The sequence below is a fragment of the Phocoena phocoena genome, chromosome 17 (genome assembly GCF_963924675.1).
Source record: "Phocoena phocoena chromosome 17, mPhoPho1.1, whole genome shotgun sequence".
Lineage (NCBI taxonomy): Eukaryota > Metazoa > Chordata > Mammalia > Artiodactyla > Phocoenidae > Phocoena > Phocoena phocoena.
The window spans coordinates 3,595,006-3,612,311 of NC_089235.1; the positions used below are offsets into that span (position 1 = coordinate 3,595,006).

Genomic DNA, 17,306 nt, shown 5'->3' on the forward strand with positions numbered 1-17,306 from the left:
TGCCTTACACACACACACACACACACACACACACACACACACACAACACATACCCGGAATGCTGCAAGAATGATTCTTGTCACTTTCTCTTTGACCGATTCTTGCAGGATGTCGGACAGAACAGGAATGATGTTGTAGCGTCGCAGGTGTTCACACATCTGAGGACTGAACGCCAGGAGCCATATAGAAAAAATCATCTGATACTGGAGCTGAAAGCCACACTTGTTACTCAGAACTCCCATGATGCTGAAAAGGAACACACGTTGAGAAAACATTTAACACGACGGCACAAGAGGAGAGAAGAAATAACTGATTGTTCTTTTTGCACTGATGGATCAGGCTCTCTTAATCACGTCCTCTTTTTCCCCCCGAAGGAACGAGCAAGCCAGACCCCTGCTCACAGAGGGCCAGTCCTGCACAGCGTCACGTAAGCCTCTCTCCAGAGTCTCAAGGAACAGAGGGCCAGTCCTGCACGGCGTCACGTAAGCCCCTCTCCAGAGTCTCAAGGAACAGAGGGCCAGTCCTGCACGGCGTCACGTAAGCCTCTCTCCAGAGTCTCAAGGAACAGAGGGCCAGTCCTGCACGGCGTCACGTAAGCCTCTCTCCAGAGTCTCAAGAAACAGAGGGCCAGTCCTGCACGGCGTCACGTAAGCCTCTCTCCAGAGTCTCAAGGACACCACCGCCCTCGCTGCAGGGAGCACGGCCCACAGAGGGAACAGTAGGAGGACCCTGATGGACATTCAAGAAGTAAAAGCCTCAGGACATGGTGACACAGCGGATGCACATCTCAGTGAAGCCAGACGGTATAATCAAGATTTTCAGTCTGGACTGAAAATGATCCAAGAGGATCATTTAGAGCTTTAAAAATATTTAGGAAACTCGACAGAGAAAAGAGGAAATGAGTTTGGAAAAAGCCTTTCATGAGTCTGAATTTGACACACAGCCAATCATCAAATTTGGGGTCAGAACCTCAGAAGCTTCTAGTTCAGCCTCCCGTCTTACTGTTAAGGAAACTGGGAAAGCGGTGTGAAAATGACAGGTTACACCAAGGAAAGTGCTAAGGAAATTTCCCTGGGGCATGCCTACATTCACACAAGGGACAGAAACCATCAAATCAGACGGTTAAACAGCGACCAGAGGGGTTAAAGAGAACTCAAAATCCACAGAACGTACAACGCAGAGCGAGCGCTAATATAAACTTAGTCAGTAAGAACATATCAATATTGGTTCATCAACTGAAACAAAGGTATCACACTAACACCAGCTGCTAGTAACAGGGAAGACCGTGGGAGCGCAGGCACATATGGGCACTCTCTGTGCTTCCAATTGTTCTGTAAACCTAAAACTGCTCTAAAAAATAAAAGTCTGTTAACAAAATTAAATACATTTTAAATCTAATTTTGCGATTTACAACTACTAACTTAGTGGAAGGCTTATATTTGTGCCATTTCCCCATTTTTGTGATTTGTATACACTTATAAATTCGCTGAATTGCCCTTAATTTTCTCATGCATGATTTCTCCCTTGAACCTGTTCTACTTTTGGTTGGTATGTAAGGCCTGCTTTTATTTAACGTTGATGTCAGCATTCAACAGCGGTCAAAGCACAGCATTTTACACTATCAGCACCCTGGTACCTGGCTTCCTTTGCGCTCTGACTGTTCCACTTGTTAAGGTCAGCCTGCTACACTCTGGGATGCTGTGGCTGACAATTCACTTTCCGCGTTCCCCACTTCCGCTTTCCCCGCTGGCTCGGCGACAGGAGGTGCGCGCGGCTGACTCAGGGATGGAGGAAGAAGGGACCTCTCCTGTCCACCTCCTGTTCCTGCCAGCATCACTTCAGCACGCTTCTTCACCCGCGGCAGCAGCTGAATTCATCCTGCACGGGTTCTGGCAGAACGAGCGTCCCTGCACCCTCGAGACACCAGCACCTGCCGTCTGGGCCCCCAACCTCGAGGGTGGGGACCCAGCCCCAGCTGAGCTGTACTGTCCCCTCCAGGCCTGAACTTCACTTCATGCAGCCCCTCCTGCAGCCTGTGAATCCTGGCAAGTCCAACCTCTTACCCTTTGCTCCCCGCTTTAGGGGTAGTAGGATCCCTGACACTTGAGAGTCCCTTTATTTACCTGTTTTCAGAAACCCAGTTCACAAATTTATACCTAGTTTATACCTAGGGAGAATTTAATTTCTTCACATTAAATTCTCTCTGTTAAAAGGAAAAATTTTTAATGGTGAGAGGGGCGAAGAGCTCAAGGCCAATACACTGGTGCTGAGATCCAGACGGAAGGTCTCAAGGGGAGGCGTGCTCAGCGATGCGGACACCGCAGAGAAGCTGAACAGAGTAAAAGTGTGCCCACAATAGATGGGATTCTATTGCAGAGACTAGGTGGTCTTCTATACCCAAATATCAACCACAGAAACGCCCTAATGAAGCAAAATAAGGCCCCTGCTCATTGAAATAAGGCAGGGATTCCCTTAGGGGCAAGAACCCAACTCTGAATCCAGTGAGGCAGGAAGAGTGAGCTAAGGGGGACAAAGGACACAAAGGCCCAACAGAAACCCAAACACAGTCATTTAACAAGTATCTGTTGAGGGTCTATGCGGCAGGTACAGCGCAAGGCACGGGGATCAAATGGGCAAAAACAAGACACTGTCCACGTTCCTTGAGAGCCCAGTGCAGGGGGAGGGAGGATTCCCAGAGGCCGTGGCCCTCGAGCTGGGCCTGAAGAACCAGTGGGTGCTAATTACCACGTAGGTCTCTGCTCTCCCTCGCAAACTGCTGAGTTTAGTGTTACTTTTAAAGTCACTGTAAAAGTTACTAAAAGATGCTGTGGCATCCTATGTGCTACCTTTGTTAGGTGTTTCATACTTTCCAGCTAGGCTGTATATCTCTTAAAGGAAAGGACCACATATGTTTCCTTTACTCCCCATAATATATGGTATAACATCACGCAGAGCGCGCAAAAAACACAAACTGTCAAATCCAAGATCAGAAAGGAGGTTAAGGTCCATGACGCCAAAATAACTATTTTGTGCTCTGCTTTTTTGTGTGTGTGTGCACTCTGCTTTTTTAATGATGATTTTTCTTTTTAAATCATGCCAACGCAGGGACTAGGGAGACAAACAGCTGACCACTGGCTGACATGCACACTTCCTGCTGTTCGTCAGACCCATGGGCCCCTCACACCTCACCATGCGATATATTTTTTTTAATCTTACCTTTCATTTATATACTACTTTATACTTTCAAAATACTTCAAATGTCAGGATATAAATGTTCATAAATGGCCGTTGGATTTGGGGAAGCAATTACCCCAGCAAAAGCCCCCTTTTAGCTCCAGTATTTAAAAAATCAGTGCTAATCTTCAGACTTTCTAGTGAAGTCAAAGCATACTCTTGATCTTACACGGGTCCAGAAACATTCAGAAAGAGTGTGTGTCATTCATGTAATAACCAAGAAGGAAAGAAAAGAAACTATGCAGAGATAAAAAGGTCCTGGGGTCTTAAACCATCAGTCCTCTTCCACTCTCCTCAAACAGGGTATGCTTACAATTTTTTCTCCTCTCAGGATCCCTGCTTGTGATTTGAGGAGCACCAAAAAGGAAAAAAAGAAAACTTTCGACCCTAAACAAAAGAAATGGCAGAGTAAAAAGTACGTGTTTTCTTTCTTAAAAAGCGAAAAAAGGGGCTTCCCTGGTGGCGCAGTGGTTGAGAATCTGCCTGCTAATGCAGGGGACACGGGTTCGAGCCCTGGTCTGGGAGTATCCCACGTGCCGCGGAGCAACTAGGCCCGTGAGCCACAACTACTGAGCCTGTGCATCTGGAGCCCGTGCTTCGCAACAAGAGAGGCTGCGATAGTGGGAGGCCCGGGCACCGTGATGAAGAGTGGCCCCCGCTTGCCACAACTAGAGAAAGCCCTTGCACAGAAACGAAGACCCAACACAGCAAAAATAAATTAATTAATTAATGTCAGACGCAGGCTTGTGACATCCTGTCACATAGGGGAGGACGTAAGTCAGGCACAGCAGATAAGCAAAGCTTTCACTTAAAAAAAAAAAAAAGTGAAAAAATTCAATGATTTTTCCAAATTGCCCTACTCTCAGCAAGTTAACATATTCTACCTTTATTAATGCCTGTTCTCAACCTAAAAGTCTCTGTATTAATTTGATTACTACTAACCTTGTTAGTGGGCATTAGCATATCAAAGTGTGTAGGCTGAACATGGAATATTCTAGATTGTATTTATGCCTGCTCTTGTTGCTAAACTGAATAGTTAATACCGCTTACCATCCTCCAAAATATTAGTGCCAACAATATTTTGAACAGCAGCATTTCATTAGCCTCAGTCCACTGGACCAAATTCTAGTATTTAAGTTTATCTTTTGAGCAATTATAACTATTTGTATAAACTGCTGTTTCATGACTTTTATTCTCTCTTATAGGTCTTCCAAAGAACAAAAAAGAAAATCTATTTTTTGTTTAATAGAATAAAATTCAACTTATCTTGCAATTACAATACAGGTCCATTGGACCTATTTATAAACCTAAGATCCACTATGTGATCTTGGTGAGTTTGTTAACTATAATTTGAAGAATCACACTATTTCATCATCCTAGATCTTATTTCATCATTATTCATCCATTATTCTCAACTATGCTAATATATATTAAAGACTAAATTATAAGAAAATTGGAGAATGACGGAATCACCTAGGAAGACGATATAATAGTGAAAGAAATAATTAACCTTTCTTATTGTATTGCCCAAAATATTGCATCACTTTTAAGAAAGTAAAAAGACTAGAAACACCATCTGTGTAGTCCACCTTTAAGTGTCTGTGCGGAAAAGGGTTAACCTCATGGTCCGGAGACAGCTATCCTCAGAAAGGGCTGCCTGCAAAGCTGGCCCTTGGCTGACTTGCGGGAATTTGACTGGTAATCCGCTCCCTACACGGAAACCAAAGTTCTCCGAAATGACAGGGAAAACTAAACTGTGTGCACAAACAAGATGCCTGTGCTTGTGCTGAGCGCCTGCTCTCCTGCTGGAGCCTGGAACGTTCCATACGAGGTAGAGGGAGCCGACGTGACACACCTCCAGGGAAACCGGGGGCCCTGAGTCGCTAGAGAGTCTCCTGCACAGAAACCTGACACGACTTTTTTTTAAAAAAACCTTCTTTTAGATGATTAAATGTATTCATTTCTTTGAAATTGTCAAGGAGAGAAGAGATGCTTTTAAACGTTACTCCACAGTCAAAATAAAGAGCGCTCACCAGTTCACCCCGTCTGCTTCCACCCAGGCAAAGCGGTACTCGTTGACTCGGAGCATCAGCTGCAGACACCCGGCCACACACTGCACGTACTGAGAGCTCTGTGCGGGGAGAAGCACAGCGTTTAAAACCGGAAAGCACTTCAAGTCACAAGGTCATGCAGATACCAAATTCTGGAGTGGTTTTTCCTAGAGTTTCTTATCATCTGAAAAGTCCGTAAGTCTCAAATAGTTCTTCAAAAGTCAATCCTTGTTGCTCTACTCTCGTCCTCCTAGAAACGAAGCTGACTTCTTTTGCCAAATTAAGCCTACACGGCTCAAGCCCACTGAACACATCCAGTCAGGGAAATCAAGGAACAAAGTAATTATGCCTTTGATACGGTTTGATAAACAGCTTATTACCTTGCAATGTTTCACTTAACCCTGAATAGAGGCACGATACAGAGAACACTGCTCGTCATAATTACACAAGTATCAAAGAACAACAATAAAATGAAAGAGATCAAAGTGTATGCTTTGAGACAGGCCCATATCTGAGTGACCGTGAGCAAGTTTCCGAACCTTGTCAATGCTCAATTTCTTCATCCTTAACGAGGATCATGCCCCCAAGCACCCTGAAAGGGTCCTCTTAGTATTAAGTAAAGTAATTCATTTAGCACAGAGCTAGACATGTCACAGAAACTCAATAAATAAGAACTTAAAAAAAAAACTATACAGCACATAAGAAGTCTACTTAAACACTTGAAAAAGACTGATTTTTTTTTAAACTATCAGTTCAACAGGCACTATGTTAGAGAAATTGAGGTTAAATCTGAAGCTTGAAATAAAGAGAACAAATATCCCCGAGAAGCTGCGCGCTCCTCCATGTTAGGAAAGCTGGTAGCGACACCTGGCCTGGGCGCCTCCCTAAATACCTACCATGAGCCTTACACCTATAAGAAATGGAGGGACAAGGGGAAATTTCAGACCCCAGCCTTAAAGAACATGCTAACAAAAAGAAAGAAAGGAGAGGATCGTGGATGTCATATAAGTTCACAAAACCTAATATACATGATGCCACTTCAGCTCTATGTTTTAACTTAAACTAAGTTTGTTAAAACCGAACACTTCAAAGAATTCCAGGCACTCAAATACAAAAACACAATGATATATTTGGAGGAATAATCAAAAGTTATCATGAAAAGGTTACCTTAGATTTTACCTAGAAAGGAGTGAACACAGTTGCCCAAAAGCACACTATATCCAGTAACTTAATTTGCCTGAAAACTCAAAACATTCGCAGAAATTAATGACAAAAAAAAAAAGTGAATTTTCAGCTCGAAAACAATCTTCCATAATGGGAAAAATATATATATGTATTTTTCCAATTAGGTCAGCAGCTAAGTAACCCTTTGTGAAAAGGAGAATTCCATCTTCCTTGTTTAGAGAGACAGCCTAAGCAAGGTTTCTACAATAGTGAATAGAAGGCAGCCTAGGGCACTCTCTCCTCTTCCACTTGTCATCGATTTCCTCTCAACATGAGAATTTCTTGGTTCGCTGTTAAGTCTTTTTCTTACCTGTGTCCACTTACCCTACTATGTTGAAATACATGACACATTTAAAAAATGGATTCTTCGTTGCTAGTTACAGCTTCAGGACTCACGTATAAATGAGCATATAAAAGATGCTGCTTCAGCACTGTTTACAATAGCCAGGACATGGAAGCAACCTAAGTGTCCATCGACAGACGAATGGATAAAGAAGATGTGGCACATATATACAATGGAATATTACTCAGCCATAAAAAGAAATGAAATTGGGTTATTTGTAGTGAGGTGGATGGACCTGGAGTCTGTCATACAAAGTGAAGTAACTCAGAAAGAGAAAAACAAATACTGAATGCTAACACATATATATATGGAATCTTAAAAATAAAAAGGTTCTCAAGAACCTAGGGGCAGGACAGGAATAAAGATGCAGACGTAGAGAATGGACTTGAGGACACGGGGAGGGGGAAGGGTAAGCTGGGACGAAGTGAGAGAGTGGCATGGACATACATACACTACCAAATGTAAAATAGATAGCTAGTGGGAAGCAGCCGCATAGCACAGGGAGATCAGCTCGGTGCTTTGTGACCACCTAGAGGGGTGGGATAGGGAGGGTGGGAGGGAGGGAGACGCAAGAGGGAGGAGATGTGAGGATAGATGTATACGTATAGCTGATTCACTTTGTTATAAAGCAGAAACTAACGCACTATTGCAAAGCAATTATACTCCAATAAAGATCTATTAAAAATTTTTTAAAAGATGCTGCTTCTAATGGTACTGATGAACCTAGCTGCGGGGCAGGAATAAAGAGGTAGACACAGAAAATGGACTTGAGGACTTGGGGTGGGCGGGGGAAGCTGGGGCGAAGTGAGAGTAGCATCGCCATATACACACTACCGAATGTAAAATACCTAGCTAGTGGGAAGCAGCTGCATAGCACAGGGAGATCAGCTGGTGCTTTGTGACCACCTAGAGGGGTGGGACAGGGAGGGTGGGAGGGAGGCTCAAGAGGGAGGGGATATGGGGACGCGTGTGTGCATATGGCCATTTGCTTTGTCGTGTAACAGAAACTAACACGGTATTGTGAAGCAATTGTACTCCAATAAAGATCTACTAAAAAATTTTTAAAAAGATGCTGCTTCTACAACTTCACTCTCTCCTGTGATGCACCATGAGGCAGTCCAATTCCAGTCCAGAAATTATTTTCAAAGTACACAGTGAAGGCAACACTGATAAATGACTGAGGTACTGCCTTCAATTAAAGTAAATTGTATCACTGCCTTACCTTTCTCTCACATTGTCCTGTTAGTCTCATGTACAAATTTATCCAATGATTTTTTTTAGAAGAAAATAGTCAGCCTTCAATCAACCCAGCGAGCCACCGACTCTTCCCCCACACAGAGGTCATTCAAACACTGCTGGAGAAGACCGCACAGCCACGCAGAGCCATCAGGAAGCTCTGCTCTCGCCGCCACCCCCAGAGCCACGCTCACACCTTCACCTCTACCCTCCTGTCCCGCTCTCTTCCCTCACCTCAGCACTGAGAGAAAAAACGGAGACCATCAGCTAGCGAGTCACTGAGCTGCCAACATCGCGCCCCCAACTGAACTTCCCTGACGGCCCTTCTCACCTCCCTCTCGCCGAGCAGAGGCAGACAGCTCTTCCTGTCCAGGACCCACGGCCCCAGCAAGGCCCGTGTCCCACTCCTCCCACACAGCATCGCATCAGTCCGACCCCTCCCTGTAGCTCCGATCTGTTTGACAGGTTTCCTCTCCTCAGCCCCTAAATATACTCAATTTTTCCCGTCTTAAAATTATCCCTAAACCTTGTACCAATCTCAGCATCTTTCTTCCTCCCAAAGCACGAAGTTTTCTCGACATAATTATCACCAGGTTCTTACCTCTCTGATACCTTATCACTCCACCAACACGGCAAATGCCAGGACCAGCAGTGACCTTAAAGTGCCAGGTCCAACAGTTACTCTCCCCCAGAGAACCAGACCTCTACCTCCAGCTGCTTCCGGGAAAGCTCTCGCCCCTCCTTTCTCCAGCTGAACTGACTCACGGCTCCAATGTTAACTCCACCACCATGAAAGAAAGGCAGTAATGTAGCCTAACAGTTACGAACAAAGGCTCTGGAACCAGCCTGCCATGCTCAGCCACTTCCAAGCCGTGTGCCCTTGAATGAGCCTCCCACCTATAAAATAGGGATAACAGGGCACATCCCATGGGGTGTGGGGATAATCTCATTAGCTAATATATGACAGACTGGGCTGAGAACCAGCTACAATGTGTACTCTCAAACACACAAACCTCCCTCGTAGAGAAAAACTAACTTTACTTCTCAACACATGAAGAGAACATCATTAGATAAATTTTCTAATATTGCGGAAAATGCAAATTCTCCTATAGTATGGTGGAATAATCAAATAAGGAAAACAGCAACTGACAGAATTCACCTTCCTGGTGAAGAGGGTCTCCCAGATCCATATTCTGCAGAATTCCAAAGTAATTCAAGAAGTGAGGAATTACAAAGCAAGTAGGTAACGAAAGATAAACATAAAAACTGCAGCCACATTGTACCAAAGTAAAACTCATGCTATAACAATGTTTACAGACCAGTTTTCAATATCTATCTCCATAATGCTGGGATTTAAGTACAAACTAAATGAGAAAAAGTAAAGATAATATTCCTCTAAATTTTGGAATCAAGGGTGCTTAAAAAAAAAAAGGACGTCTGCAGTGCAGAGAAGGGCACCTGTCTCAGATGCAGTGGAAACACACGTGTGTCCAGTGGTATCAGCGAAGCACAAAGCTGAGTTTGTAGAACACACCATCGACCAAAATAAACCCCAGAAGCCAGTTTTACATGAAATCCTCCAGGACTGGTGATTAACCAATCCCCAAAGTATTCAATGTGTCATGACTATTAAATGAATCTTTTCTCATAGAACTAAAAAGTGAGTGTGCCCATCTTATGTGTGGAACAACTGGAACTCTCCTACTTTGTTGGCGATGTGTAAACTGGTTTAGAAAAGTGACTGGACTGCTGGACCTAAATTCACATGTAACCTGTACCCCAGCAACTCCATTCTAGAAGTGCTCCAGGCGTAAGTGGTTACATCTACCAAAGGCCATGTACAAGGATGTTCATAGCAAGATATTCACAACAGCCAAGAACCAGAACTAACTCAAATGTCCATCAATAAGAGTATGGATAATATACATTTAATACATTACTACATGGCAATAAAGAGATGAACTACTGCCAAGTGCAACGTGACTCTCACTGACACAACACTGCACAAGAATTCGGACACACAAGAGTTCACACTGTGTATGATCCCACTTTCATGGAGTTCAAGGTCAGGCAACACTGATGCATAGTAACGAAACCCTTTGTGGGAGCCGAGGCGAAGGAAAGTACTGAGTAGGACACGTGATGTATAAATGCACTCAGCTGAACATTTAAAAATCTGTCTATTTCACTCTGTAAGCTGTAGGGGAACAAAATTTGCCACTTTAAATGGGTCCCTTTGGCACGAGGATTCTTTTAGGGTGGTTATTTTTTTGAAAGCAAAGGATTCAAGAAGTCTGTCTTTTTACCTGCCCCTCAACTGCCTAAAGAACTCAGACAAAGGCCCTGGTCCAGGAAGGGCACTGTCACCGGAGATCTACAAAGAACACGGGTCGGCGCTGGGGGGAGCTGCACAGGGCCGGGAGACCAGAGTCCTCTGTGTGTCCCACTGTCCCTGGGGCCCAGCAAGCATCTGTCACCAAACATCTGCTTTTCCACCTCCGTGTGAACTGCCTTCTCCCCGCTGAAGTCCCCCCCCCGCACCCCCTTCTCCTTCTCTCAGGCGCCACATCTGCGGCCTCATATTACGGGGCCCCTGTACATACGTAATTATATCTGGTTTTCTCCTGTTAATCTGTCTCACGTCAATTTAATTCCTTGGCCAGACAGAAGAACCCAGAAGGAGCAGAGCATAATTTTTTCCTCCCCAACAAAGCTGTAACATAAAAATAAGTGACCAAAGAAAGGAAGGGAGGCAAAGAGGGAGAGAGGTTTTGTCAGTCAGAAGTTCTGCCAATTTACCTTTGGCAAATCCCTTTAAACTCTTCAAAATTGTTGTCTCATCAATAAAGGAAAGTAATACCAGCCCAATTTTTTAAAAATAGTCCTAAATTAAAAAACAAAACAAAATCAAAAACCTCTGCTACGGGGCTTCCCTGGTGGCGCAGTGGTTGAGAGTCCGCCTGCCGATGCAGGGGACACAGGTTCGTGCCCCGGTCCGGGAAGATCCCACATGCCGCAGAGCGGCTGGGCCCGTGAGCCATGGCCGCTGAGCCTGCGCGTCCGGAGCCTGTGCTCCGCAACGGGAGAAGCCACAACAGTGAGAGGCCCGCGTACCGCAAAAAAAAAAAAAAAAAAACCTCTGCTACTCAAATCTGAACTCACATCAGTTAAACACAAAACAACTGTAAGGTACATTATCATTATTATTCTTGTTATTATTACTTCATATTCAGGAACTAGAACAAATATAGTGCAAGAATTCTCTTGAAGTTGCCTTATTAAGAGAGACCCTCTAGTCAATACTCATAAAATACCTATATTAAATTAATACCTAAATTAACTTAAGATAATTTCATCTTAGACTTAAGTCTTAACCAAGAAAGTAATTTCACTGTTAATTTACAAATTTATAAATCTCCTTCAAGTACTACTTTCAATCTAATTTTCTTAGGCGTATAATTTAATTACATGACTACTGGGATTCTTTATTGTAGGAAAAATTATTGCAGACTTAAGAAATACGATTTACTTTATAAATCACTGCTTTGTATGCAACTTCCAAGAACACATCCAATGTACAATATTAGGTTACCTTATTATTGTTACTGATGCTATAGTTTGAAAATGATATGTAAAAGAAAGTCTGGTACTGAAATACTTTACCATTTAATTTTCCTTTGCATTGTCGGAATATATGCAATCCTTCCAAATATCTGATCAGAAAAGCAAAACTGACAGGTTCTTATCTGTTCTCCTTTTCTTAACATTTATTCTTCGCATATATTTTAATGATCCACAACGTTTAAAACGTACTAATCTTGTGATAAGAGGATACAATGAAGATCACCCAAACATTGCTGCAGGTGAAGAGCAAACGCTCTGGAAACCGGCACCAGGACACGTAACTGACTGTGAACGTCTCTGGGTCCTCACAGACTTTACAAATCACAGGCTAGAGGGGACCAGAGTTAAACAAGAGGCCTGCACTCTGCGAATTCCTGATGCAGCCCCTCATGTCTGCTACTCGGGGAGCACTTCTGATACACTTATGGACAAACAGTGAAGAACCAAATCCTTAAAGTCCTCCAACTCTTCTGAAAGACTGAAAAGTCTTAAATTAAAAACAGAGCCTTAAAAGAGTCAAAGCAGTTAACACTACCTTCACATTAACAAGGATATTAGAACTGTCAGAGAAAACAATTTAAGGAATATGGCCAAAAGCCAAAAAAGCTAAGCTTTTTTTTTTCCGCTTTCATTCTAAAATGCTGTTATTACATGCTAAAACATGGATGAATCCTGAAAACATACGCCAAGTGAGAGAAGCCGGTCACGGACGACCACATATTACGTGACTTCTGTACAGAGAGTGGCCAGAAGAGGTGAATGCAGAGACGGAAAGTAAGTGAGGGGTTGCCAGAGTTTAGGCGAGGGGTTAGGAACGGGGGTGACTGTTTCGGTGGACACGGTTTCTTTCTGGGGTGTGGAAAGCGCTACAAAATCAGATGGTGGCAATGGTTGCCCAACTCTGTAAATATACTAAAACCAATAGCAAATGGAAAGCTTTTATGGTATGAGAAACAGATTTCAATAAAGGTGTAAACAAACAAACCAAAAAGCCTACAAAAAACTGCAAGTTAACTTGCTCGCTCACACGTGCCAGGTTTCCAGGTAGTCAAGAGCCACGTGGGGCTACCAGGGTGGACACCACAGATATAAAGAACGCTGCCATCACCCCAGAGAGTTCTACTGGACAGAACTGCTCCAGAACATTAAAAGGCAAGATAAAATGAGCAATATGGAGAGCCTGGCAACTTAGTCACGTTACTTACTACCAACGAAACCACGTCCATCCAGCAATAAGCGGGGCCGGACCAGGTCTACAACAGGGAACAGGACGCGGAACGAGAGTTACCACGGTCCACTGCACACAGGTATGAAAGAGGCTGGAGAGAGGGAAAAGAATGCCCAGATTCTCCTGACTCCTCCAAAGGCTGGGAGAGATCACGGTGTTCCTCTTTTTGTCAGGGCAGCGGCCCAGCGATCAACATCTAAGCCTGGGCGACGTCCTCGGAAAAGTAGAAGATTGGTAATTCCCGTGCAAGAGCCAACAAAGAACTGAACGGACGGCTGAAGGTAAGTTAGGGTAAGTACATGTCAGTGATGGAGTTTATTATTTTTACATTTAGGTAAAAACAACACAAATCATTTTTAGAAAATTTCATTGATATAATGTCATTTAAATGAAAGTGTCTGTGATGATCCACTCCTAACCTACGATGACGCTTCTGTGCCATTTTAAAAGTCAAGACTGTTGCATCCTGCCGATTTCTCATTTTGCTGTGTAAAGCTTTGTTCTGTTTGTTTTATACTGACATCAAGTGGCAGCAGCGCAGAATGCAGTTTACCAAACCTTTTCTATGCTGTCTGAAAACCTAAAGGGATTTTAAGATATAATGTCGATATTCTTTACAAGTCTGAGTAGGTGAGGCAACTTGGAGAATGCCTAAAGCTCCAAGTCCAGTCCAGGTGCCTCAGAATCCTCTCGGTAAGGAATTCGTCTCCTTGGGGGTTCTGCCACCATGAGCGGATGACCTTGGGCAAGCCGGTGTGCCTTTCCAGCCTCGCTGCTCATCCCTAAAACGTGGCTTATGGTAAGACCAATGTCAAAGACGGGGTGTGAATATTCAAGGAGATGTAAATTCAAAACGACTAAAACACTGCCAGGCACACAGGAAGAGCTCCATACATACCAGCTACCAATTCTGATCCCCCTACTGAAACAAAGGAAGTGCTAACACCTCTCTGTCAACTTCTTTAAGTCTGCCTTCCAAGTTGTCAGCCTTCTGAAAAAGTAGGAACCTCCAGCAAGAGACAGGGAGTATGTTCAGGTGTGAAGCACTAAAGGGAAGAGAGGGGCACATCAAAAGCCAGCTTTTCTTCACTCAGAATCACCCCTGATGCTAATACCGTTTGGGATGTACGTGTCTGAGTCGACCAGATAAACCACTTTGACTAACCACTGCCAATTCAATAGATCAGCGCTGTTTTTCCCACACGCTGGACAGAAAAGAGCAAAAGAAGAATGTCACGTCACCAGAGCTCGCACCTCACTGCGTGAGCTCTACTAACTTCCAAACACTTTAATAACCACTTAAGTTTATTCCGAAAACACCTTTTAAAATTTTTACAAATAAGTCTTAATTAGACAATTTTTCAAATCAAACAATTTTTCAAAATTTCAAACCGGTGGAAAGAAACTCAAGTCATATAAAATAAGGACTCCCAATTTAAACATCTGCTTATGGCTGAATATCTAGACTTCGAACCTACCGCCTCCTTCCCCCACCCTGGCCCCAAGACAGCTCACTTAGTTCTATACCCTGCTCTGATTTCAGAAGACGCGTGGCCATTTTCCAGCTTGACACACTGTTTGTCAAGTCCCTCGACCCGTGCCCCAAGAGAAGCCCCACTCCTGGCTTTGAGATGGACTGCGTCGCCCTCTCTAGTCTACGAGCACACACACAGGGGTGTGGCCTGCGGGTTATGCACACGGACCCTGCGTGGCCCCCACACAGCTTCGCTGAGGTCTAGCACAGGCCGGTGGGAGACACCATCCTCGGAAGGTGCTTTCCGGTTTCCCAGAGATATTTCCAGCAAAGGAAGCTGAATACGCCTCACCTACCTTTTTAACTCTTCCCCGACCTCGCTCTCAGCTGGCGCTAACCATGCCAACCCATACTTGTCCAAATCTATTGGCAATTCTTGAACTAGTCTGAAGACAGCAAAGTTAAACCACTCCCAACCGGGGGGGATAACCCTAACCAGGAAAGGAACTGGGGGAACATGATTAGTTTTAACCTTTAATCTTTTGGCTCTACATAAATGTGGGGCAGGACTGGCCTGAAAAAGGGGGAGGGAGAGTCTGGCCACCACGTAGGCCCCCATTAAACCCTGAGCAACTCAGGCAAGTAGTGGGTTTTCGTACCAGTGGGGAACGGAACTGTTTTCAGCTGCCTGGCGCAGCGTCCGTGGATCTGTCAGATGTTAGCGTCTGTGAGACAGCTAAAGTGTTAAGAGAGGAGCTCCGGTTACTCACTCGATTTGTGCATCTGAGTCCAGACTTGCTCTGATTCTCAGGCCTGAGATAAAGCCAACTGAAGAGAAGAGCAACAGGAAGAGGAAGCCCCACATCCACCAACAGCAGAAAGCAACCACACAGCCCAGAAAGGCCTACACACAGCTTTCACAACACCATTAGCCCAACTGGAGGTGACACCAAATCCACGGATTTACATCTGGGGGACTAGGGAACATCTTCAAAACGTTAAATGTCTGTGACTCAAAATAACTTAAATTCAGGGTGTTAGGAGGCCAGTGAACGAACAAGGAATGTACTTACATCGCTTGAAGAGACTGTTCCTGTTTCAACAGCGACACCGCTACCACGCAGTTTCTATTACGAAATAAATAACTTATTACTTAGTTTTGTTTTTAATTTTATCCTACTTCATCAGCTTACGAAAGAGAGCTAAGCAAATTTTATCACTGTTTTCCTAATCCTACTGAATGGAGTATCAACTAATAAAAAACGTGGGGATGATAACGAAATATTCTAAACGTCGTTACACTCTTCCGGATAATCTCTTAATCAATAAATTATTTTAAAAGGAACAATAATAAACTGAATACTAAGTTCCAATTACATTTCATAAGTGAAGCGAGTGCAAATTTCCAAGTCTCAGGATTTACTTCCTGAGTCATTTTTCCAATGAGACAACTGTCTTAAGCTGAACTATCTACACTGTATTCTGTGGCAAAGCTTTCAAAACAGGTGCCTGATGATGGGAAGATACTACATGGAGCTTAAAAAATTAGGTTATCCACGGCAATGCTAACACATTATAATGACAATCAGAACCTCACCTGCTACACAGAAATGACCAAAGAAAATTTAAGGTAGAAAGTCAGAAGCTGAATATGCAAGAGAAAAGTGATAATGAATTTCTGAAAGGAAATTTGTATTTTGTTTTATTCAATAACTTATCTACTAAGTGCCAGGCATAAGCCCCTATAACCCAAGTATAACGGTTAAACTATTGGGAAAAAGGCTCCTAAATGTCTCTATAAAGTCAAAGAACAAAATATCCAAATTGGCACCTAATTCAGACTTTTGAAAGTCTACTTCTATCAGAATCATGAAAATGTGGTCCTTTTTATGAGGGAGAAAACGCTTACGATAGAGAAAAAGAGACCTTGCAGATACAGTGCTATCACATGGCATTTAAGCAAAGTAGAAAATAAAAGCCCGAACAAGCCTCTGCTTCATGCCTGTCACTACACCCTGATCAAAGGCTGTGGACAAGTGTCTGCCCACAGCAAGGGTGGTAGCCAGCCAGAGCCCAGCGGAAGCAGTGACCAGACTCTGAGGCACGGCTGGACGGGCCTGAAGCCTCTTCCTGGGGCAGGACGTGCAAAGCAGCAACGCCAGACAGTAACTGAACAAGGCCAAAGACTCGGCGATAAAAAGAGCAAGCGCGCTGGAAAGATACAGAAAGGTCTTTAAGAGCGTCTGTCTCACACCAAGTCTAATGAAAAGTGTTCCAGACACTGAAATCTCTGCTTCCACTAGTGACCGGAGAAATATCCCCCCAGTTGCTGGACATGGTTACAACCACAGCTAATCATTCTAAAACTAACCAATTATCTGTGAGGCAGAGCATAAATGTTACTCCTACGGGGAAAAGTCTAAGATGAAACAACCCAAAATGTTAGCGGCACACTGCAGCGTGCATTCTTTGCTACCGGATCTCATTTTATGAGTCCAGCTAGCATAGAGCCTTATTACCACCAGACCATGCCTAACACTAAAGCAGAATGAAGTTTCTTCAAAGGGAGAACTAATCTCATAAGAGGAAAAAAGAAAGGGGGGGGGGGGGCGGGTTACCTCTTTAACTAAGCGTTCTGATCCCAAATGATGCACATGTAGAAATAAATATATCTCATCTTCACATAGTATTTTTCATGTTCTAAGTATCTTCTTTTTGAAAGATCTCACAAACTCAGTAAAATCTGCAAAACTTGTGACTCTTGTAAAAGTACTTTAAAAAACTAAGCCCAAAAGAGTGTTAAAGTGTATGCTGATGACAGAAAAAATAACTGATTTTGTTCAAGACACTTCAAAATCTCCCTATCCAAACAGAAAAGGTTAGTAGGCTCCC

The 17,306-nt window shown here is 43.6% G+C and overlaps 1 protein-coding gene across 2 annotated transcripts in view; it reads right to left on the reverse strand.

Annotated features, from left to right (window-relative positions):
- ATP6V1H (ATPase H+ transporting V1 subunit H) overlaps positions 1-17,306 on the reverse strand; it is a 62,546-nt gene that overhangs the window by 29,646 nt on the left and 15,594 nt on the right. The window contains exons 6-8 of one of the 2 annotated variants that reach the window (XM_065894995.1): positions 15,488-15,541; positions 5,268-5,365; positions 54-246 (exon numbers count right to left, since the gene is read on the reverse strand). In XM_065894995.1, coding sequence (XP_065751067.1) covers positions 54-246; positions 5,268-5,365; positions 15,488-15,541 — 345 coding nt within the window. The remainder of the gene's footprint in view (positions 1-53; positions 247-5,267; positions 5,366-15,487; positions 15,542-17,306) is intronic. The other variant, XM_065894996.1, reaches the window with a different exon arrangement.